The 26,503-nt window shown below is 32.9% G+C and overlaps 1 protein-coding gene across 2 annotated transcripts in view; it reads left to right on the forward strand.

Annotated features, from left to right (window-relative positions):
• Positions 1-26,503, forward strand: part of LOC119078216 (zygotic gap protein knirps-like) — a 98,769-nt gene that overhangs the window by 53,366 nt on the left and 18,900 nt on the right. The window contains exon 2 of one of the 2 annotated variants that reach the window (XM_037185675.1): positions 5,195-5,272. In XM_037185675.1, coding sequence (XP_037041570.1) covers positions 5,195-5,272 — 78 coding nt within the window. Of the gene's footprint in view, positions 1-5,192; positions 5,273-26,503 lie in introns of both variants that reach the window. The other variant, XM_037185674.1, reaches the window with a different exon arrangement.

Below are 26,503 nucleotides of genomic sequence, written 5' to 3' on the forward strand. Positions count from 1 at the left end.
GGGTTCAAGCGTTTAATTCAGTTGAATTTTTGTTTATTTTATAGTTTATTGGTAGCGTGTATCTGTTGAGGCCGAGATTGTTGAACAAAAAAAAAAAAAATTAAAGTTTCAGCGATTTTATTGCTTTTGGTGTAAAGAGTGGAGTCTACAGTATATTTTGTTGGTTCAGTGAATTCATAATTTAAATAGAACCGTCACTTCAAGCTTTATATTAGGTAGGTCGGTATCATACATAATTTGCGTTGTTTTGATGCTCGTTATGTTTGTGGCGACTTACGGAGACGGTAGAAAGTTTATTGTGCACATAAATAAATTATTTACAATTTAAGAACAATTTAAGACGAAAGATGGAAAAGAAGAAACTTCAGTTCTACAACATTGAAACTCTCGGTTTCTAAAACGAGATGGAAGATGAGACGAAAAATTTTTCCGAGTCCTCAATTCATAATGAACTCTTTCTGATTGCCGTTGGACACAAAACGTCGCCATCGACCTCATTTGCTCCATTTGTGTGTGACCATCCTCTTAATAGCTGCTTCGCAAGAAGACATTTCTTTTCGATTTTAATAATGCAAAGGCGTTACGCATTGGTAAAATGACATATCATTCCACTAATCACACCGCAAATGATACGGCTTCAACTTCTGTTGCGAATGATTCCGAAAATTTACATTTCAAAATTTCATTGAATCAAATTGGATTAATCAAGTCAAACGATTTGTTCCATGTGAACATGTGTGGTATAAATGTTTTGAATTTTGAATTGAATTCAATCAAAAAAAAGGCAAACAGAGATCAGCTCAGGGCTATATCGTACCATGCAATAAGCGTACGAGATCATTTTTTTTAGTCTCTCATGCTAAAGGAAATCAATTGAAATTTCGATTCACGTCAAATTTTAAATTTTATTTTGACTTTGTAATTGACGGTTTGCAAATTTTTTTTTAATGATTTAATCAATTCGTGGTTAACATTGAATGATTATCCGACGCTTTTTGATAGGTGCGTTTTTGGTAGATGTCTTTTAGAGAAATACGGTACGAAAAAGTGGAAGTAAAGACGTTGACGTACGTTGTTATCTATCTTGATAAAAATTTGATCAGCAGATTATTAGTGAAGACTTATAATGTCTATACTATACGTTGAAATGTTGGCTTTTTTTATAAAAAATCATTCTACACGAGAGTACAGAATCTGGAAGTAGTAGTTCTGTGGTCACCGTTATAAATATCGTTTTTCTATTCATACCCAATCCAATCAAAGAAGAAGCAAACGGAGCTGCCAGCTCATCAGGTTGACTTGAATTGTTCGCGTTCCAAGATTGAACCTCGGATTGACCTGTCTCTAGACGGGACAACAGTCGTTGAAGTGAAAAATGAAGTAATTATCATTAAATCTGTCACTTAGTTTGTTTAACGCTAGTCGATATAGTTTTCGATAAAAATCTTTTACTTCACTTGTTTTAACATTTATTTTTCTATATATGAAGTCATTAGATAGAGGTCTTCTCTCTAATTTTATCGTCGTTGTCGATAACATATGACAAGTCAGAATTTTTGCTCCTTTTCGGACTTTTTTCATAGCGTTTTACTCACATACATATTAAAAAGGAACGTAACCAGATTATTGGGTACGCTGACGCTATGCAGTTGTTTTGTCAGACTTTGATATATAAATTTCCCAATAATTGGATTCAGTTACAAGAAGAGAACATCTGTGAGTTTAAGAACAATGTACCTTTTGCAAATTTGTAGGGGTGTATTCAAAAAGGACGTCCGCTTTTTTCATAAAATTAACAGATTGAAAATGCTATTTAGGGGCATTTTTTTGCAAAACTAATGTGCTCTACCCCCACTAAGTTACCACCCATTTAGTGGGGGTGGAGCATATTATTTTTGCAAGAAAGTGCATCTAAATAGCATTTTCAAGCTGTTAATTTTATGAGAAAAGCGAACGTTCTTTTTGAATGTTCCCTAGCCGCATTTAGGCGGAAAATTATTCGGTTTTTGATGATAATATCGGCGCTACTTAAGTCCAATCACCCTTTGCAATTTGGTAGTCTACATTTAGGTGGAAAAATATGAGGGAAAACCACTCTATTTTCTTAACGTGATTAATATGATTAACTAGTGATTAACATGATGTCGAATCAGACGAATCATCACTACAATTACTCGTGAAATATAGTGGTTAATCACTTATTAACGGAGCGTATTTATATTATTCATGTTTCTGATTAACTGATTAACCATGTTAATCACAAAAGAGTGGTTTTCCCCTTGGAAAAATATTCGTTTTTTGATGATTTCTCTGAACCAAAATATATTTTTTTGAAGAAGCAATAAAGCAGGCAGAATTGTGTCACTTTGAAAGGAAAAATTGGTTTGTGAAGCATAACTTACCCCACTTGGAGAAGCCTGGGCAGATTACATAAATTTACACAATCTGCAAAGGTTTCTTCAAGTAGGATAAGTTATCACGCACAAACCAATTTTTTCTTTCAAAGTTACACATTTTTTTGCTTCTTCGAAAAAAAGATTTTTTGGTTCAGAGAAATCATCAAAAAACGAATATTTTTCCACCTAAATGTAGACTACCAAATTGTAAAGGATAATTGCTCTTAAGTAGCAGCCGATATTTTCATATTTCGTCGAATATTTTTTGTAGAACCTTTTCGGATATTTTCACAATTTTCTTTAAATGTGGGAAAACTTAAGAAAACTTTAGGAGAATGTGAGAAAATGTTAAATAGTCTCTGCCATTTTAAACACAATTGTGTTACAGGCTTACGAAAAGCATCGATAAAAAGATGCTCGGTTCTGTCGTAACTCCTCGCATTATGAAAAAGTGACCTATTCGTGTATAGTGTCTGTTGTAGGTTAACATCCATTCAGACGTATTTTAAACCATTTAAAATAAAATGCACTCGCAACATGATACGCCAATTTTAATTAAATAAATTATTGTTATATTCTTGTGCGATGACACAGGCATAAAAACGCAGCGGTTCCGAGGCAGAACGAGAAATTTTTTTTCGAACCAACTTCTTGCGAAACTCAAAATTGATGTCCATTTTTGCACATTTAATTAGAGTAATATATTTGACAAATCACCAAAATGAAAACTTTGTATTTGTAAAATGATTTTTTTTTTTGGTGGTTTGCTCTCTCCCGAATTCGCTTCAGTTTCATATTATGGACGAAAGAAATGGTTTTTAAAGTGGAGGTGAAAAAAAACTCTTACAATTTTCTTGATTTCTTGTAATGTGTGTTCGCAGCTGGATGCAATTTAAATGAAATTAAAAATTGTATATCGTAAAAGCGGCGCTGCGTACGTTACACACATGTGTATATAATCCACATATAAATATTCCAAACATATGAGAAAGAATATTTTCGGAATGTTTAATGGTTGTTATTATTAATAATAATGTACATAACCTCTTTATAATCATAAATTGATTTCGAAATTTGAATAAATTTCAATCTATAAGGTCAAAAATGTTAATCGTTTTTTTTTTCTCCACTTCTCGGGTAGAATTAATTTGACTGTTTTATTGTTTCGTTGCATGCTTATTTTGGGATTCGGATGTCGATTATATAGATCGTAAATTTGCCACTTTCGATTGAACTTTGATATTATTGGCGATATTTTATTTGTTTAAAGGCAGAGAGGAATTTTTCGGCCAAAAACATTTTTTTTTAGTGTTGTTATCGCCGTAAAACGTCACACTGAATGGTGTTTCTTTTACCTCATCTCGGTTTTATATTGTGCTATTAAATTGGGTGCAGCCGGGATTGTGCGAGAAGTAATGCAAAAATTAATTTTTGTTTTGCTTTGCTGCAATAAAACCTATAAACTTGATTGTTTAATGTTTGAACATTTAAATCCGTAACAGTTTCGGTTTGTACGTGCATTAAGGAACGATTTACTTAAGTTACCGTGACCTTATTTGTATTCTTATTTACGAGGAAATACCGTAAACTGTTTCGTATTACAGAACTTCAACCGAAATATTTTTTTCGTTCATTTATCTACTTGTAGTCAGGACTTCACTTGACTCTCGACTTGACCAAAAAAGCCTTTGAAATCAGAAAACATCACAAGATGGCTTATCAAATTTCTCAAGAATCTGTTGCATCTGTTATCAACAATGACGACAACGATGAGCGTTGCGCTCTTTACAGTGTTCTCTTATATATTTCAAAATTTACTTTAAATAAATGAAGTATTAAACACTTGACAATAATTTGAACAAAAGATGTAGCAGATCTATTGATTACTTTTTGTAAAAGTGGTTAGACCTCTAACAGCTAATAATTGCAACGTAAAACTTTTTTCAAATATATTATTAAAAAGATTCCGTTCCGTGAGTGTAAGATTTCGGAATTCTACGGATTATCTGGAAACTTACCAAAAATTTTATTTCAAACGATATACAAATGAACTATCAAACAATCACTTTCAATCAAATTACTGTACCAACAATACCTGTTCTATTCGTCTCTTAAGGAGACTGACTCCATCGAGTGCTAAAGTCAGACTGAATAAAAGCCCGTCATAGTTTTATTGACCGAATTATCAATTTTGCATAATTGCAATAAATTCGAACTCAAATGAACAGTTGGATATATCTTACCGCGAACTTTACATTTTTGCACACACATTGAACTGATTTCGCAACACAAAAGGCTGTAATCCATTGGAAAAATGTTATGTCCCGCATAGCACAGGTTGGACTGGTTCCCAAAAAAATGAGATGATTAAAACGATTAAACATCTGTTATTGACATTGTCGATGATATCAAAATCTTGTATGTAGTCCTTTATATAGCAAAATGTATGTTCTAGTTCAAGTGAAGTAAAAGATTTTGCAACTAAAACTAGAAAATAATACAGAAGAAGTATTTAGCCATTAAATGTTAACCTGTCACAGACGGCAAGCATATTATCTGATCTATTACTTCATTTGATCGAATATTTTCATAAATTGATTTCAGAAATCTTTTACTTCATTTGTTTTGAACATGCTTTTTGCAAAAATGTTTACACTAAAAAAGGACTGATAAATAAAAAAAATCTTCGTTCTCGTTCAAGTGTCGAAATTCATAATTGAATTGTTTGGATATGATGACAATTGAAAAACTACTATAATGTTACATAAAATCCAATAAACCTTTTTTTATCTTTTTAGATGAATCAAACGTGCAAGGTTTGCGGTGAGCCCGCAGCAGGCTTCCACTTTGGTGCATTCACATGCGAAGGATGCAAGGTGAGAATTTCTTTTTCTTTTGTAATATTTAACGCCAAATATGGATCAAAAAATGAGGTGTAACATCTGAGGCCGTTATTATTATTCTCAGGATCGTTAACGAAATTCTGCATATTGTCTGTTGAGCAGGGCTTATTGTTAGAATTTTTTGCTGGGATTGTTAATAATTTTTAGAATTTTTATTCAAAAACGTGAGGTAAAGTTAACTTTACTCCACAGATCCAAAACTTTACCTCAAGTTTTTGAATAAAATACCTTATTTGGCAATGGGGTAAATGATGGAAATGGTACTTGTTGTGTGTTTACCGACCTCGGCTAAGCCTCGATCGGCATATTTCACACAAGAAGTACCATTTCCATCATTTGTCACATTGTTAAGTAATGTACTATTTTGAGGAATTTTAAAGAAATTTTAGGTTATTTTAACAATTTTAAGAATTTTTTTAGAATTTACAAGAATTTAAGAATTGAAATTCCGAATAATATGCCCTGCGTGTTGAGTGATGATGAACCTGTAAAGCATTTTTGAACGAGTAAGTAAGTAAGTGATTCGTTACGTTTTTATTCGTTGTGAAGCTAAATTTGCTTATGAAGAACGAAAAAAAATTCCCGAAATTGTTGGTGAATTATTTAAACAAATTATATGTTATTACGTCCCGAAAAATATATTTTTTTTAATCATATTTAAATCCCATTAACAAGTACCCTAAAGCAGTTACAGTTCGTTGGGCTGTATATATTGTACTTTGCAACATCACCTTCCATTACCATGCAGATGATACTTATATGTCGATATAACTGCAATTACGCGATCTGATTTCACGTGCAATTTTTTTTTTCCTTTTTTCATTTTTACCCAAAAGTTCAACAATATAACTCATTCTTGAAGGTTTTATTTTATTTTCATCCATATAAAGATGATTTATTCGATCAGGTTTATTTTTCTGTTGGTGAACATCGTTTTCGATACACATTAAATGGGTTGCACACACTTCCCATATATATATCGAAGAGATTCACCAAATGGAAATAATAACACAATTCGGATGGTTAATATTAAATTGTGTGTACCGATTGATAAATCGACCGACTAAAATTAAAGCATTTGCACAACAACAACAACAACGTACGCGAAATTCCTTTGCGAATGTTTGTTAGTATACGGAAATGAAAGTTTTTTTAGGGGTTTAATATTTGGAAAATTAATTTCTTTGTGATTAATCGCTTTCATACGAATTCGAATTCAATTTAGCTGTTGGGCGCGATGTTTTTAATTTGTTGGGTTGGATTGAATACATTGCTTCACCTGGGAGGTAAAAACATTTTTTTTGTATTTAAATTAAAAATCAGATTTAAAAAGAACATTTTGCGTGGATAGGTTTTTGTGTTACTTTGATTTAATATTGCATGTTAAAAAATGAAATCGAAGAGGGTGACTCGTCAAGCCTTTTAGAAACAGTTACATCTGCTATCGGCAACAGCGACAGTAATAAGTTATAAGCTCTCACAATGCGGTTAAATATAGCAAATTGATTGTTTAAACAAATGAAGTAAAAGATTTTTCAAAAATTACTTGACACACAACGATTACCGTTTGTATATCTGTTACGCTTAATGTCACCGGATGGTGTGCCTTCAGTACTTGGTATGAGATCAAACATTTAATTTTAAGTGAACAAAACATGTTTTCATTTAAGAATTTTGAGAATTCATATCGAAAACTGTAAAATCATGTGAATACCGAGTTTGCGATTTGGGTAAGCTTAGCTTGAAAGAACCATCGTAGGCCTAGGAGCAGGCTTCACCCTCTCCAGGAAATCTAAATGAAATAATTTTGAATTGACTGGCAGGGCCGGACTGTCTATATGTTGAAACTGGGCAAGTCCAAATGTGCCTACACTTTTTTGATTGAAATTCCTACATTGGCGTTCTTTTCGTTGAAGCCTTGAAGACTCTATGCACTTTTTGATAGGCAGTTCGACAGGTGTAACTAATTAAACTTTTGGTATGACGTGTGTCTTTTATCCCCTATTCCCCTCATCAAACTCTCTATCAATGTGGAAATCTTTTGTCTACGGATCCAGATAATTTGCCATTCCACTTTCAAAATTGAATTTAAATTGAAATTCTTCGAAACGAACAATAAATTGGCTCTTTTAATATTCTGAATAAATAGCAAAAACGAGTACTAAATACAAAACGGAACTGACCAACAAACAAATCTACCGCACCAACATAAACACTAGAATTTGTGGCGTACTTGAACGGATTTTGCTGTTGATATAAAAAAAAAGTTATTTAATTATACCACTGCCGCCACCAATCAAACGTATTATTATGAAAAGATGAATGTAATTCACCGTATTAAGGTTAATACATGAAGAATTATAATTAGTGCGAAGAAGATCTTAATCCGACTCGATGATTTTTGTGTGAATATCGTCACTTATAACGCGCATAACAACACCACAAAAAATATATAAAATTTAAAAGAAAAAATCGACACAAAATGAAGACAAATTAATTTGATAGATTTCAAACATTAATAACCATCATTGATATATCGTCTAAGTTTGAAATGAAAGTTCAGTTAGCATGAATTTCAATTCAATAAGAGTAATTCTGTAGATTAAAGTCGTTACAAAAAAAAAATTAAAGCCAATCCCGGATAGCAGCTAATGCTCAGACTAATAAATGTTGTGCAATTAGAAACCGCTTTCCCTGATCAAAATGTATTTCGTCATTGCCTCTACCCAGTAGGGTAACTGACTAAAATTGACATACAGACCGTATTAATCTAGAGATCGACTAATAGAGAACTCTGTGCATATTGGTCTGATTGTAATCTGCTTATAACAGCTACAGCCAGAATAAGTGATAACATTTGTCTAGCAGAGCAAGAGCAAGGGGTTTGCACATACGTACACGAACCTATGAAAGTTTTTCAAACCTGTTAAGCCATATACCCATGCGATTTTGATTCTTACACAGATACGAAGTCCTACCGAGGTTTCTAAACTTGTTGAAGTGGCAACCACGGATGACTAGGTCATCATTATACGTGGTCAACTCGAATGCTAAATTTCAGTTAGATATGCTCCACAGGATTGGCCACGAGTTAGGAAATTTTGTTTACATTCCAACTATGATTGGTAGTTTTGAACTGCATATTAATGCACAACGCCGAAACATGTTTTGTCTCTCAGATCGAAACTGTAGTCGAATGTCTTATTGTCTTGTATATCGCAATGTGTGTTTAAATTTATGAAGTAGTAGATTTCATTTCATGTCATTTATAAAAAAAATCCTTCAACAAATGAACAGTGTAGCTCCAGTAATGTAAACAATTCCAAGAAATTTTGTATCATCATTTAATGGAGTAAAGTAGTAGATTCAGTGTCTATTTGGGTGATACCTTGCCGTCAGTTACAGGGTAAAACAAGGCGAAATTCTCGCATGGTATGTATGAATCTATCAAGCAGAACATAGAATATTTTTTTCTACGTAGAAAATGATCGTGACGTCCCCCGTTCTTGAGTATCCGTTGGTGTTAATTTTTTACTCAAAATCGTGCCTAACTTTACCTCCAGTTTTTTGTAGTGAAATACCTTACTTGGGTAGGAAATAGATTGTGTGACCTCAACTACGCCTCGATCGGCAACTTTCACACAAAAGGTGCCATTTTCAACATTTGTCCAATTAGTCGGCAAAAGCATGCATGCAGTTCAATACTAATTTCTGTTTTCTGGGACTTATACTCAGCAAAAACAAACTTTTTCATCCAAATAAAAAAGTCTATTCCATCCACTGTCCGCAATTATGAATCAATAAACACAAAAATCCAGTAGCCATCATAATTAACCAGATCAACTAGCAGACACACAAAAAACCTTTTGAAAGCCATTTCTGCCGCAAAAGAGTATAATTTTCTGTCATACATTTTAACTCCCAGCACTTTGTAGTTTGATGTTGAGTTTTATAAAACAAAATACGCGATCAGAATAAACACACACCGAACCTATGGAAATAAAATACGAAATGAAAAAGTAAAAAATACGAAGAAAAAAAACTGAAGCAATTTCCTAACACAATCAGTGTGTACATTATTTGTGTAACATAAAAAGTGCACTTACTCTGGGGCATGGATTCATTAAAGCGTTGCAGAACAGATGCGATAGATTACCGTACAGCCGTATATATATATATATACGTATATATGTCGGATAGATCATTTAGCCTTAATGCAAAATGACTGTCGATACGATTTTAATGTAATGTGAACAAATGTAACCGCTACCATTTGCTCGAACAATAATTTATTCATCTTTGACTGTAATTTATAGAAATTAATTGAGTTAGTGCATTGCATTTAAAAGGGATAGAAAGACAAACAAAACGAAATAACATTGGAAATAACAATCATATTGTAATGTAGTTGATGTGTTACAGTAAACAGACACCAGTGTGCCCATATAATTTGTGCTATTAAGGTGAGGACACGAATCACCTTTTAAAATAATTGGTTTTTGTGTCCGGTTTTACAGTTGGTTGAATTTGATGAATGATACGATTTGTGGTGAGACAAAACCATTTGTTTTAGATTCGTTTCTGGGGAATCATGTTGTAGGGATACAGTTGATGAAACCATTTTTATGGCAAAATTTCATTCGATTGAATTTGACATTTCCTTTTAGAGATAGAAATAAATTTAGTCCCAGAATCCGATGATATGATAACAATTGACGATCCATAAAAGTACTTTTTTTTGTTTCGAATTCTATACTTCCGCAAAGCCCATATTTATAAAAGCATCAATCCTCCAGCCAATCTTGAATGATTTAGCATTCTCTCAAATTTATTGTGCACCGTACACACACATCTCGACGACCTCCGAGTGCGTTTGAATTAATCTGTTCGCAGATTGTATAAATTGATCATCGCGGCCTGCAATTATGTACACTATTTAAACGATTAATGTTTCGCGAACGAGGCAACCGAAGACGAATATAAATATGTTATGTGTTCGAAACGGTGGTTTTTCAATCTGAATTCAATGCAATTTGTACAAACCATAATAGATGAACCCATTGAATTAAAATGTATGGATGAATCCGCTGAAGAAGTATATTGGTCTTTGTGTGTGCGCGCACACAAAACTTGCATAAACTTTAATTTGACAAATTACCATTTTTCTTCCAAACACAACATAAAATATGTCGCCAATTCAATGACTTTATTCAATTTCAAGCTTTTTTTTCGCTTCTTTGGTATCAGAAAAAAAATTGTGGTTTGTTGGTTTGGCTATAAAATGCACTAAATACTGCTATGGTGGGCTCTTTCTACAATATTTATATCGTTTGCGCTTTCATTCCGAATCGTATATATGTACATGCAGCGCCGGCTCAGGGTATTCAGCGCCACGGGGATGATTTCTTTTCAGCGCCAATAGTAAACAATCTGTAGTTCGGCTGACTTTAACTTTTGCTGTAAATAATTAATTTCGCTGATACACGAGTAAAATGAAGAGTGGGAAGTTGGCGCGAGCGAAGCGAGCGGAAAATTTGTAAATTCTTAGTTACGACTTAGGAAATTCTTAATCCTTGAAAATTTACTGTTAAGATTGATGATTGTGAATCAACTTTTCACATAAAAGATTTGGTCAATTACAGAGGGAGAAAAGTAAAGTTCCACATGTTTTCTGTTTTGGAAGCTGTGTGTGGCGTGTAAATGATTACACGCAAAATTTGTTTAACAAATGAAAACCTAGATTTTTTATTTTTTTATTTCGATCTTATTGTGAAACCTTATTGTGCGTGCCTAACTAAAATACTGAAAATAAAAATCTAGATTTTCATTTGTTCAACGAAATTCTTGTAGAATCAATTACAAGCCACAACAACTTTGAAATCGGAAAACATGTCGAATTTCACTTGTCAATCTCTATAGATAGTGAAAATTGTCGGCTATGGACTAGCTCGGTCCAACCTTACAACTTTTATATTTACCATGTTATTAGCAGGGTTATTAGACAAGTTGAGCTAATTTAAGGGTTCAGCGCAACTCTAAGCAACTTAACATTTGTAAGTCGTATGTCATGTCTAAGATATGGTAGAGCAAACCTGGGAAACTATGATGCATAATCCTTTTAAGAAACAGTAGACCCCGATGCACCACAGTCGGATTTTTTTTCTTAAATTTCAGTGAAACAAGTTCATTGAAAGCAGAAGATTTGAGAAGTATCACTACCGTTTCACATGGTTCATTGCGCCAGAAACTTAGCCCCCACAGCCCGTCAGTATAAATCGGCACTGTACACACGTCCCTCAGACTCTCTGTGTGTTGCTGCATTTAATATTATAAATATTTTGCGATGTAATCATGAATGGTATAAATATAATGTACGCAAACGTTATAATATTGAAAATTGTAATTCAATTGCGTTTGCCTTATAAAGATTAATGTCCCATACAAAATGACATTTCTTTTGAATGTTGCGCATCGAAATGGATTATGTTATAGTTTATTTCAAATCTTGTTTTATTAAATTGTGTATTAATTCAATTATACGACGATATGGTATGCGAGATATTGTACCTGCTTGTCGTCAAGTCACTATCCAATGAAAAATGCACAGAAGTATGAAGTTTTTAAAAGTCTGTACACACAGATCAAGAAGTCTACCAAACGAACCGCATTATGAATTGGATGGAGATATGATAATTGTTATGCTGGCTATAAGGATTCTATGCGTCCAAACGCAGTTATAATATCGTAAACTGATACCGATCCGGTTTGTTCAAATGTGTCTACTTCTTATTGTGAAAGGTTTCGGCTTTTTTGTCAGAACCAGTAGTATTGTCTCTATTGGAATAGGAAATGCCGCTCTAAAATAACAATCAAAACTTGAGCTTCACCCATACCTGAAAGCACTCAAACGTTTCAAATGTTATTTTTTCTCATCGTCTGTCTTATACCGGTCACTCGCCAATGATGCAACCAAAAAATATATTTCTCAAGTTTCAAGGCAATATCTAATGATTTAACAACAGAAAAAAAAACAATTTGTAATTAATATCTGAAATATAAGACTAATAGGTGTAGCCGGCAAACGTTTTCTTACCATCTCACACGATGGTTGTTGTTTATTATAAAGTTATCATTCAATGCCATACCCGAGTAAAACCTATACCGAACATTCGATTCCCATTATAATAGCCGAGGAGCACAAAGTCAATTCGAATATTAACAAATGCAAAAATAATTTCTAATACTCCCCATCCATCGATCCGCACAAAATATCATAAATTTCCTTTATATATTTACCATCAATAATTGAATAATAAATTAATATCTTTTAACACTATCATTTTGTAATCTATGTTCGGAATATAAGTGAGCGCATGCATCTATCTATATATCTATCTATATATATAAGAGCAAGGCTGACAATATATTAAGTTAAGCCAATGCAAAACTGCATATTACGTTTATATTACACTACGATCTATGGATATGCCGAGTTTTATGTGTATTATACAAGTACACAGTGTGCTAAAGATAGTATAATGTCCGTGATAGGAATATTAAAGAAAATTGTATATTATTATTAAATGTAACGTGTATAATGGAAAATTAATAATTAAATTGTAGAGTAGACGGAACAACACACTCTCTGAACATTTGCGCTTATTTGAGTCGTTAAATAGCTCTTTGCATGTGGTAAATATTTATTATCATAATTCACGATCTTTTATTTGTAATGGGATGATCGGGATGCACTAATTTATGGCCATTTTCAGTTTTATTTAATAAAGAAAAAAATATTCGAAATATTTGTTGGACTTCTAATTACCGTCCAGGAGGACGTTCTTGTAACATCAGATATGTGTGTTTAGGTAGTTTGTAGTAGATGAAGCTTTCGATTGCAGTTTTGTGTGTAAATTGTTAATTTGACTAGCCTTAATAGTAGCCCAGAACTTCCAGGGTAATGCCGATTTCATTTCTGTGTCGCGCAATCTAATCAAAGTTTACATGGAAACGCATAGAAACGCATAGAAATGCAACGCATAAAAACTCATTGTAACGCATCTGAAACGTTTTTTAGACCCGTACGAAGTACTGGGGTCTTATAGGTTTACGCATACGTTTGTAACACGTCGAATTGGACTCCCTGAGTAAGGGGAAACCTATTGTGGTTGTCTAGATATGCCAAATCCGCGAAAAAAAAAATGTCCGTCTGTCCGTCCGTCCGTCTGTCTGTCTGCACGATAACTTGAGTAAAACGCATCCGATTTTGAAAATTCTTTTTTTTTCCGTTTGGTAATGTCAAAAGACAGGCTAAGTTCGAAGATGAGTGATTTTGGATCGACCCCTCCCGAGCTGTGGCCCAATAAGTGCTTTACGGTTTTTCGAAGATATCTCCGGACATTTAAACGTTAAACTTGTAAGTGATACGTCAAAAAAAAGGTATTTACAATACCGATCGACAAAAAAAAAGTTTATGGAAATCGGATGACCGACTCGTGAGTTAGACCCCTTGGTGTGGAACAGGCACAGGGCGGCAAGCAGTTTTTGCTTGTAGGTCGACCACATTTGAACATATTTCGTCTGTTTTAGCTTTATTAGATAGGTATTGACCGTACCAATCAGGGAAAAAAAAGTTTATGAAATTATGTTCTCCGGAGCGTGAGCTAGGTCTCTTGGAGTGAGCTCTTATCTGGCTACTCGGAAGTACAGTGAACGTGGTGTATTTTGACAATATCTCGAGTAAATTTTGACCGAATTTCATGAATTTTTTTTTGTTTGAAAGGTATTAACGAATGTAAAGCGTCGGTACTATTTCCGGTCTCCTAACAAAATGGCTGCCGGCGGCCATATTGGATTTTAGTAAAATAGAAATATCTTGGGAAAAATGATACTTAGAAATAATTTGTTATGTGTGGGGGGTTTCAGGGATTCCATATACGGACATCTATATATACCTATATACAGCTATATTGAGCTATATACAGACATATAGAGCTATATAATAGCATATATTTATCTGTGAAATGTTTATTTACAGTGAAATATAGGTAAATATAGCGGTATATAGCTGTTTAAATAGGAATTTATGAAATTTGTCTTCGTACGGGGCTGTCTATATTGCCTCCGGCAATTTAGTTGTATATGATAACAAGGCAAAGAGTGGATAGTGTAAGTGATTTTAAAGGGAGAATAGTTTTTCAGGAGAGAAGAAAATGAAGTAAGAGAAATGAAGAGTTTCACATTAAAGGCTTTTGATACGAATAGGTGTTTCGTACGGGTCGGCGTTAGCTATGTTTTTAATAGGACTACGGTACCTAATAGGTCTATATAGTTACGGGCCTGCACTGGTTGTTACGAGAAAGTGTTACCATTACTTCAAGGGCATGTACATTTCATTTCATAAAATTCGACTAAATTGTAAAAATTTCAGCAGGCTCTTCATCTGTTATCTACAGAATAGACAAATATGAGCTATGACCCCTATTTTACGTGATCATATATAGCAAAATAAATGTTAAAACTAATGAAGTAAAAGATTTTGTACCAAAAACTGAGCGATACTTCGAACAAAAGAAGTAATAGATTTTAATCGCTATATACGGTTGTCTTTTATTAAAGGTTAATTGAATTGCGATGCAGCTTTTGAGGTTTGTAATATATTATTAGATATGTTAATCCAGCAGGAACGACTTTTGAGAAATCAGTTTCGCAAATTTTCTGGAAGTTTATCTATTTCACCTGAAGTTTTGTCAATATATTCAAATAAATTTCTAGAAAATTCTTAAATTTTACTGGATTTCTTCTTGAAATTAACGAAGTTAGAAAAAATCAAGAAAAAATTCGCGATACTTCTTGAAGCTTTTAAAATTTCTCGAATTTTCTTGGTTTTACACAAACTTACTAAAAATCAGGCCCCGTATTCAGGTTTGTAAATTTTTGTTATATGAAGCGAAAACTGAGTTCAAAGTCAATGAAAAATCAATTTACCTCACCCGACATAATTTGAAGAATCATTTCCATTAGCCACATTAGCCAGTCACACAAGTATTTGGCTGAACTGATTAACCAAATCCGTTTATTCTAGTTTACGTATTAATTCAAACGGATTACTCATAATACAACAAGTTTGTAAATTAAACCTTGAATAAAATTACAAGCAAGAACATCGCCGTAGTGATGATGGGAATATTATAAGTCGAACGAGAAAAGAGATATTCTAACCAGAAATGATATTCTGTTCATAATTCTTTCTTTTTTGTGCTCACAATCTCGGTAATATTGCAACAATTTTATTATGTTTATGGAATTGAATTGCCATTTTTATTGTATACATAGGATATTGTAAAACATTTAACATTAGTGTAGCAGTGATGGTCTGGAGAAGTGACGATGCATAAAACAATTTATACAACGACTTTTTAGTGCATCGATGAAATGACCATTAAAACAGATGATTATTATCGCATAAAATGCACACGGAAACTGATCGAATTCTTATTTCGATTTTTTTTTCTTTTTCACAGAACGTACAATCATTTCAGACGAATAATTATTAATTTGAGATAAAGTTGGATCTGAAACCTCATAATCAAACTGAACATCCAATTTAGCCTTTGAAATGAACGTACAGAATTATTTGCGATGTACTTTTTTTTATGATGCATTTTTGTAATGCCAAGGATTTGCAAAATATCGAATCAATGTAATGGTAATATACTCTCCGGTATAATATAATATATTCACGACAGCATTTGTGGAATCATTTACTAACGATCGTTTATTACGATCCATTTGGTGTGCTAGAAGTTTAGATCATTCGTCTAAAATACCATTTTGCACAGATTTATACTTTATGAGGAGAATGTTCTTGAGAACACAAGTGCATCACTTGATTGTTATATTGTTGTTGTTTAACATTGATGATGTTATGATCCGTATTTTACATTTCGTTATGGATATGCAATGTATGCCAAGACACGTGACCGATAATGGATTTTATGTTTGTTAATAATTTTAAAATGTGAATTTTATTCAAAATAGAGGTGCACAGCACTCGTGTATCATTATCATCTGCATATCGTTGGATGAGACGGATCCACTTGGTGTTGTTGGTTTATTTTTTTCATATTCTTCTTCTCTTCAACTCTGCTTGCAACTTTATAATGCGATTCGTTTATGGTATTTTATGGGATTGAATTGCATTTAATTGTATAAACAAGTAATATAATGTCAGTTAAAACAATTTTTTGAATTGACTAGTTTAAGATGTTGGCCATTAAATGGGAAAACAAAATTGTTCTTTTAATTAAAATGATATTTTTTCTGTATAATTAGTTTGCAGATCTCATTATAAAATGAAAGCAAAATGACATCACGGAATAAACTTAGCTCGAAATGAGTTTGTACACATTCATGTATCAATAGTTTTGTTCGTTCCACACTGGGAATATGGAGACGAGTGGAATGTTTGGAAAGAACAGGACGAAGAAAACCCATGAAAATGTGGTAACTTATTTCGAGCTTAAGTTTAAGTCAATTTAGACAATCTTTACATTTTATATGCTTTCTTCTCCTCAAAATATTTGTGTACTAAGTAGATTGGAATGATACTTGAATGCAAGTTGTGCATTCAATTACCACATAAACGACGGGATCGTAATCGTTTGCTGCAACATCATCAGCTGCTATATACAACAACGTCAAAAATAACCAATGGGCAAGTTAGCGGTCTTTTATATATAGTAAAATGTTTGCTAACAGTAATGAAGTACTAGATTTCGTATCAAAAACTAACCGATATTATGAACAAAAAGAGTATCAGATTCACAGATGATTAACGGCTGCCGTTTCTGAAAAATTTATCGCTTCAGATGGAGCTTGAAAAGGTTCCGAACTGATCCGACGCTCTTATTGAAACCTTCTAGAGATATACCAACTAACTTAGATCTAATCTATTACGGTCGTCATACACAGCAAAACTCAGCCTTTTAGAGTTCTTGCTCTTGTGACATGCATTGTTTCCAACAAGAGCTGTTGTCGACGACTTATTGTCATTCGTTTACACCTATCAGAAACCGCCACTTATCTTTTATCGATAGCAATAGAAATAAGTGACAAGCTTTGGCTGGGCTTGTCTTTTATAGACGAAATGTTAAAAGTAATGAAGTACAAGATCTTGGTTCAAACTCTAAAGAAATTCACTAACTGCGCTTCAGAATTTGAATTTTAAATGAACGAATGCTGAACAGATGAACGAAACAGTCAATTTAAACGCTTCCTTATAATAATGAGAATGGGACGATTTAACGCTGCGTTGAAAAGACCTTCTCACGTTACGTTTTGAATTATCAGGTGCACTGCGTCAATAGTTAAAACAGTAGAAGTAACAGGTGATTATACAACGACACGTTTATTGTGTGTTAAAGTGCCTGAAGAGAAAGCTCATCCAAAGGCAAATATTTTTTAATTTTTCCAATTTCGTATTGATATTTAAAAATGTGCCACCAATTAACCCATCAACTATCAAACTAATGAAAACGGAGACGTGGACAACTCACCGATAATTTGTCACAATGTCAACGATATAAATTATTCTAAATTTCACCACTCATTTAATGAAACTGCTCCAGTTTGATGAAACCACAAATCACTCAGCTAGTCATAGCAAAACAAAAAAGAAACTTTGAAAAAAACATTTCTGAATAATTGCCAACGACATTTTTCTATAATTTATTAATTACTGTTCAATAGTCCGTTCGCAATCGGTTTTGATTAACTGGCTACACGTATCGAAAGACGTAGACTAATCACAACTTGACTTCGTCATTGTTTTTACAGTCGACATGGAGAAATAAAAAAACCAAACAAAATCGGTAAGAATTTCGAAAATGCAGAAAAAATCAGAGCTGTAAATCAATTTACTATATAAAATTTAATAATAAAAAACGACGAAGTTAAATGGCTTCAATTCAATCATGACTGTCTGGCTGTACGTTAAAAAATTTCACAATCTGTTAACGAAGTATTTATTGTATCAGTTAGTTCCGATCAGATATTTAGATCGTTGGCTTTTTTTCTTCCAATATTTGTTTTTTCTGCCGAGCTGTTTTTTTCCTCGTTTTATTTTCTGTTTTGTTGCAATGTCAAGCAATGTGATGGTTTTAAAGCCATTATGGCGATATGTGATCGGTGTAATGTCAGTACAGATGGTGATAATGGGGGATTTGCCTTCGTCGAGAGTTTATTTGACTTCAAAGATTTTTGCATATAATAGATAATAGATTATCGCCGATGGAAATATGCAGTGTAGAGGCACTGTGTTGTGTTGGTGTTGTGTGGGAAAATTGTTTTAAATTAATGTCAAATGAAGAGCAGCAAAAATTTATATTTATCTGACTGTCTGTGTTCGTTCGTTCGATCTATAAAATACAGCCGATGAAATGCAGTTTAACCGATTTGTTGTTCGATTTTGCTTACTGAAGGAATCAATTTGTTTTTCACACAACGGTAAAATTACGGTAATTTTATGCTGGCTGATTTTAGGACAATTTTTCTTAATTTTCTCGTATTCTCCCAAAATTTTTTAAGTTTCATGTTTTTTGAGATCGAGAAAATTCAGAAATTCATGAAAATCTAAAGAAAATAGAAAAGTTTCTTGATTTTCGTGAAATTTTATCAAATTTTTTTCATTTCCTAGATTTTTTTGGCCTTTATTGAAATCAAGAAAATGGAAATCAATTCGAGAAACTTTTCTTCAGTTTTGTGAAATTTTCTCGATTTTCCCATAATTTTCTTAATTTACCCAATTTCTCATTTTTTAAAGAAATTTTCTTGACCATTCTGAAATTATAGAAACTACAGAAATTCTTTCTTCAATTCGTGAAAATGGAAATTAATTCAAGAAAATTTTCTTACAAACTTCGATTTCTTGATTTTCCCTCGGATTTTCCCAAAACTTTCTTGATTTTTTCAATTTTCCTACAATTTCTAGATCTCCAGAGCTTATATTGAATTCACGAAAATCAAGAAAATGGAAATTAATTCGAGAAAAATTTCTTGAAATTTTCTTGGTTTTTGTGTAAGTTTCTCAGTTTTTTCCATTTTTGAGATTTTCTTAACCTTTATAGAATTAGAGAAAATTAAGAAAATAGAAATCAGTTTAACCAAATAACACACCAATCTAATTTTTACGAAACTGTGACAGCACTGCAAGAAAAGTGTTCTGAAATTTTAGTTCGGTAACCCGACCAAACCAAATAATATAAGGTCTCACACCACATCCAATCTCATTTCATAAATTCCGTACGATTTTAAATGAAACATTAATTTTAAATTCATTCATAAATCAACATTATTGTAAAGTGAATTTACTTTTTTGACTGAGACGGTTGGGCAGAGAAAAAAAAATTTTGTTCATAATAATCCACCAAGAATAATATCACAATAATGTATACACGACGTTCGTTCAAAATGAAAATCTACAACAACACCCATAAAATAAACAATTTCGAATAAACAGTTGGAAATTTTTATTATGACGTCTGATTATATAAGACTCCGTGTAATATAGGAAGACCCAGCATATGATTTTTTTTAAAGCCGGTTAGTTAACCATTATATATTTTACTAAGTATTAAACTTAATAATTTTTCTTTAAAATAAATGTACTCACACAATTTAATAGTTTTGAATCATTTCATATGGATGGCTTGATGGTTGTTCTTGGTGTTGTTGGTTGTTTTTTTTGTTCATCTCTCTCTCCTTTCTAGAATAAAATATTCGCAATCGGTTCATATTATAATATATTTCCCATGTGAACTTGATCTAATAAGAAATTTATTATCCGGCCATATATTTTATGAATGTATCGCGGAGAAAATAATACATGGTTTCAACTCGCAGGAGTGTTGAGATTTTGCCGGTTTTTTTTCTCTCTCTCTTTCATGTGATCGTTTAGCGTAAAATTGATGAATTATTTGCTGGGAAAAAGTGAGTGATTTTAATAAATTGTTTAATTTATTGGATTTTGTGAACGCTTTATAGTAGAACGAAAAGAGCTGTCTGTAATGAGAGTATTTAATGCTCGTCTTGACTTTGTACTAAAATCATTTTCTGAACGGAAGATGCATCGACTATCTTACAATTGCAGCACTAGATGTATGTATAATTAAACTAAAATTCGTTTCTAATCTATTACTATAATCTATTACTTCTTTGGTTAAAGTGTCATCTAATGTGTGATGCAAAATCTTTTACTTCTTTAGTTTTACTATACTTTGTGTGCTATATACGACAACACTATAGCTATGATACATTGTTGATTGTTGTCTTTCTTCTCGATAACAGATGTCTGTGCGATGATCAGTGATGCCACATAATTCCCCCCTTATAAGGATGATTTGTGGAATCGTTCAACTTGGGAATCTTCGGAGTCCAAATCAGATTATATAGAAGAATCGGATATAGCTGGTTCCGGGTCATTGTTTCATTCCAGTCATGCATTTCCTCATTGTATTTTTTACGTTGCGTTTTAGTTAAGGACTCCTCGACACCAAATCATACACAACATCTAGAACTGAAATTTGCACTAAAATATGTTCATTTGCCCTTTCATTACCCTTAAGTTCATTACCACGTTAAGTGATCATAATAGTTCGATGTAGAATGTACAGTAAAATTTAAATATGAATTTGCTTCAGATGTTTTACAGCTAGTACTCATCTTTCAAAGGTTTTACCACTATCCTAAGCTTGTATCTATTTCAACCATATGCAAGGTCTCTTCTTGGTAGTTTTTTGGTAGGAACTTTGGGAAATTTTTCGAAATAAATTTAACTAACCCTCAGCAATACAACCATTTTCCAAAAATTTAACCAAAATCGGTCCTGTTTGCTCATCTTAGATCAGTTAAAAAGCATCCTTTTTCACTTCGCACTTTTTGACTATACTTTTAGTAATTAAATTGAAATTGTCCATTTCCAACCCGAATCCAACCCGAAACCAATCCTATTTTTCATCTGGTTTCCAAAATAGTACTCGGTTGTTTGAACTCTCGATTTTTTTCCTTCGCTCTTCGGACAACTGGTTCACAGACCTGCTCTTACATCTACAAATACTAATTCATTGCGCAACGAACTTAATCTTTATCCGTTTACAAACGGCTAGTGTATCAGTCTATTATAAAGACATCGAATCTTTTACTTCTTTTGTTAAGTACTATGATGATGGTCATGGCACAATATTTGCAAAGCAACAAAAAAAATTAATGGAAGAATAATCTGGGAAATTAAATCTCAATTTTGCATTCATCCATGCATACACATTCCAAATGTACCATCAAATGCAGCTACTGCTGTGAAAGGCCTTTTCAGAAGATAAAAAAACAAATCTAAAACAAAATAGAGTTAATTTGAATAATTGCTGTTTATTTCAACGTAAATGCCCTATATTCGTGTTTACTCAACCATACCTTGAATAATCGAATTGCATCCATATGTTAACTCTACAAAAATTTTCCTTCTTTTTTTATATATTGATGTGCAATATATAAAATTAAATTTATTCAATGTGCAACAATGTAAAAATATTTGTTCTTTGTGCCGTATACTTATCTATCTCTCTCTATGGGTACACCATGCACCCAGCGCTATATAATAATATAACGAAAGTTCAAAGAGCGACTATTGATTAAATTATTCAATAACCAATCTAATTGACTACTATTTCTCACTTCATCGTGAGCTTTAACTTTACCATCAACACCACAGCAATAAATAAAGGCATTGAAAAGAATAGATGGAAAATATTGTGAACGAAAAAAGGTATAATCTGAAACAAAAAAAAACTTTTCTTATTTTTATGCGATATTACACTTCGAGTGAGCATACTATGCAATAATACATACAAAATACAATAACCGTAGCGAGGCATATCGATTTTGAGATTTTCGCTCTCCAGCATAGCATCACATAAATTGCACGAAATTTTAAGTTTCTTTTTTTTTCTGTTCATTTCGTTTAAAATACAAAGTGCAATAACTCGGTCAAATTTTCGTGTGAATTTCATAAAATCCAGGCGAAAAATCGTCTAATACATCATGGTAATAGAATGTGGAATACATATTCGATCGTGCTAAACTGCGGGGGAAGCGCGGATTGATTATTTTAATCACGACCTTTTATATGAGCACATATAGGAGTGATTGGTATGTGAGGCAACTGAATTTTATTAATGTATGTATGTGTATGGATGTACAGTCGGTGTAGAATAGAAATTGTAATTTAAAATGTTCAAAATATTTGAAGTGTATTCGACATCAATAAATAATAAAAATAGGAGGTCCAATTCTGCTACATCTATCTCGATGCGATTACGTTTGTAATTAAAATTGAGTCAGTTTGTTGAATTAGTCCAATTAGAGATGAGTCACGAGCAATGAGAGCTCGTGTAAAATGCTTTCATGCAGCATTTTGATTAAGTCAATAAATTTAACATTTTGAGAGCGAAGTTCACTTTCCTTCAATTAACTTTTTCTTATTCACATTTTCACTCACCATTAAGTTTTGGTTGACTGGTTGTGACCGAAGGCTTCGTAAGAAAATTGCCTTAAACGACCAAAGAGAGAACATTCGGCGCCTTAGTCATCCGGCTACAACACGTGCCTTCAAGTGATAATTTGATGTTAACATTTTTGGGCGAATAAACAAACAAGAATTTAAAAATTAAAATTTCGACATTTCGATACCATTCCGAACACTTTAAATTAGCAAGTGGGTTTTTTTCCGTTCCATCATTCATTTGACCTTTTAACGATATTATAGTTCTCTACCTGAAACACTGGTAGCTCGTAATGCTATATTAAAAAATAACAAAGCACCGGACTCCGGTACGAAGAAGATAGTTCGTTCTCATCTTATCTAATGCCCGGTGATTTATTACCACACGCAATAACATTTAATGATGCATCATTCGCGCAAATAAATAAGTTTTTTCCTTCGGTCATTTGGGTTTAATGGTCATTTGAGTATTATAAAAGTTTAGTTTTGTAATATATGGACGATAAAATTGTGTGCCTTCGGTTTGTTATATTCCAACATCGTTCCTGAGCACCGTAAAACGGTAAATGTTGAAAACATTTTCTTTCTCATCGAGGTGGACATTTTATCGTCTGTTTTGAGACAATGCACCACATAATGCATAGTTTTATGGTTCAATATATATAGAGTTGTGACTTATATTTGTTGGTTTTGAGTCGGAAGTCTTCGTAAAACTGATATGAGACTAGAAAAGCGAAATATTTGGCACGACTATTTCATCTCTTAGTGTCAGGCTGACATTGTCAACGTCAATGAAAAGCAGTGATGAACTCTGATTAATCGAATTTTTTATGGGAAAGTATATGTTAAAGTTAATGAAGTACAAGATTTTGTATCAACACGTTGACACAAACTCGACGTGATCTTTGTGTGTTTGTAATGATTTAGCGAACGTGGATGCAGATTTTGCTCCCGCCATTTATGTAGAAAAAAAAAGTGACAGTAAGCAGCGCAACTTAAGTCGGTTTTTGTTTTTAAAATAAAATATCAGCTGGCTTGCTCCACTAAAAATCATATTTTATCAATTTTCTTGAAAAAAATATTTTAGAACAATTTTCTTCTGAATAGCGGCCTAAGCTAGTGTTGCAAAGGGAACGTTTCTGCAGACATCTAACTCATCTGTCGTCAACTGCAACGACGACAAAAACAAAACAAAAATCTCTGCCTAATGGGGCCTTATATAGCAAAATATGTGAGAAAAAAATTTGTTAAATCTAATGAAGTAATAGATTTTATATCCGTTGGAAGTAAATTGACGTTGTATTTGTTCTCTGTGCCTGGGTCATTTTTTAGCACATTCTATGTGTTTGGCGTTAATGTAAGTAAGTATTGCGATAATATCCGATTTTCTACTAGTGCCTCACGAATTTCCGTCACCTTCAACTTTGAGAAATTCAACATTCGACTGTACCGTAAACAAATCTCGTGACCCACATTTTTGTGTAACTCTCTGGTTTCTATTCCCAGCAAAGCGATCATTGGTTTCAACTAAACTAGATCATAAATATGAATGAGAGATATGTACGACCGACGTGTACATACGACACTGATTTTGAGCTAGTTAGATGTCAAATTTTATGAGACGACAAAGCGCTACTGTGCAACGCTGCAGCGCCGTTCATACTATTTTGACAAATGAGTGTTACCAAAACAGGTTTTTTGTCGTATGTACTTTTCATACATGAATATTGCACCGCAATTAAATATATTAATGAGTCTGAACTGAAATGATGAAAGGCAAATGTGTATGTTATGATGATAATGGTCCCAGGGACCATTGGTCCCTACATTTTTTTAGTGAACAGTTTGGAACTGTGATTGTGACTATCACCAAAAATCATCAGGTTTTTTTTTTCCACTCAACCGTTACTGTTCATGTTGTTTTTGATTGTAATTTAACATGTTACAGACGGCTGTCATCTGTTACCACAACGACAGCAATAACAAACAAAAAGCTCTGACTAATGAGGTATTATTATAGCAAAAAGCATGCTCAAAACGAATGAAGTAAAAGATTTCTGAAATCAATCTCTGAAAATCTTCGATTAAATAGTTCAGATAATAAAACGGTAATATCTTTGCCGTCTGTGACAGGTTAATAACTCTAATGTTGAAGAAAAAAAAATTGCTGAAAGGCAGACGGCAGCGACAGGTTCTGACATATTAAATATTGAAGATCTTTTCGTTTTATACAATTTCATCGAACCGATATCTACTCTCCCATTTCCCTTCAAAATGCAAAGTATGCATTGGACTCTGACATAAGCGAGGGCATACGTAGTCCATAAACATTGTATTTAATATGACCCCATCGTACATCATACCCCAATATCGAACAAGTTCATAAATAATTTTCCAAAATACTTCTCAACACGTTCGTATTATAAAGTCGCCAAAATTAAATCAAAAACGAAAAAAAAAATCTTATCGAAATGAAACATAAAAATGAAATTGCCGACAAAACAGCAATTACATACTTTTTTATCGTTTACTGACGGTGGCTCATTAATTATGCATTAAAGCTTTTGGCTTTTGGGGCGACCGATCACATTATTATATAAACAAGAGCCAGAAAATTCCGCTACACATAAATATCCGCGCGCACAACCGTACACACACAGAGCTGTAAAATCGTAATATTTAAAATTGATGTCATTTATATAATTTTATTTTAATTAACGACTCATCGTCTGTAATTTTTATTATATTTTTAGAGATCATACATAAATTATGAATTTATAATGACGAGTGCTTTATATAGGACAGAAAGCATAAAGTCGTCGATGCTTGTGTCCGAAACAAGTGCATGTCTTTTTTTTCGTTTTAAATGGTGGTTCAAGATCAAGGTGTAAATGGGGCTTTGAACGTAACATCACTTTATACGATACTATAATTTAAAAATAAAAATAAAGATCGGACCCTCTCCATCAGCCTATGTGGAAGAGTGGAACGCAATTCAGTTGGATATTAAATTGATTTTAAATTAATGGTTACGTTAAAGAGAGGCAATTACATCTGCAGAAAATTTCATCAGATTTTTGATTGCACGCATGTTTTAAAGACAACAATTTTATGAATTAATCGGTGAGAAAATTGAATATTCGTGTACGTATACTGTACGTATGTGAGTCGAGGATTATAAGGTTTTTTTTTTGCTGGCTTCTTCTTCTTCTTTCGCTGCGCGATAAATTTCGCCTGTGTGCAATCATAATAAATTAAAAATTCCTTTCGAACTTTCAAGCTACACACAATACAAAGTATATTTCAACAAAAAACAGTTTGTAGACTTTAATTCAACCATCTCTCCTAAACATCTCATGCAATTATACATGCATATAACCAACCCTGATTTGTGGAGGATAAAAAGCAAACCAATTTCCAGTTTCTCGATTTTCCGAGTCTATTAAATTGCACCACATAGGCGATAAAAGATGCCGATTACATTTATTTAAAGTAGCATGTTTGAGCCCATTTTCGTATTTTATCTTATTATACACCCAGATATATCAAAAGTTTATGAGGTCCATTATTGACACTTTAAAATGACTTTCATGTGTACAAAGTGGTGTAGAATGTCATTATTTATTAAGCGAAGCGATAATATACAGAAA

The sequence above is a fragment of the Bradysia coprophila genome, unplaced genomic scaffold (assembly GCF_014529535.1).
Source record: "Bradysia coprophila strain Holo2 unplaced genomic scaffold, BU_Bcop_v1 contig_248, whole genome shotgun sequence".
Classification (NCBI taxonomy): domain Eukaryota; kingdom Metazoa; phylum Arthropoda; class Insecta; order Diptera; family Sciaridae; genus Bradysia; species Bradysia coprophila.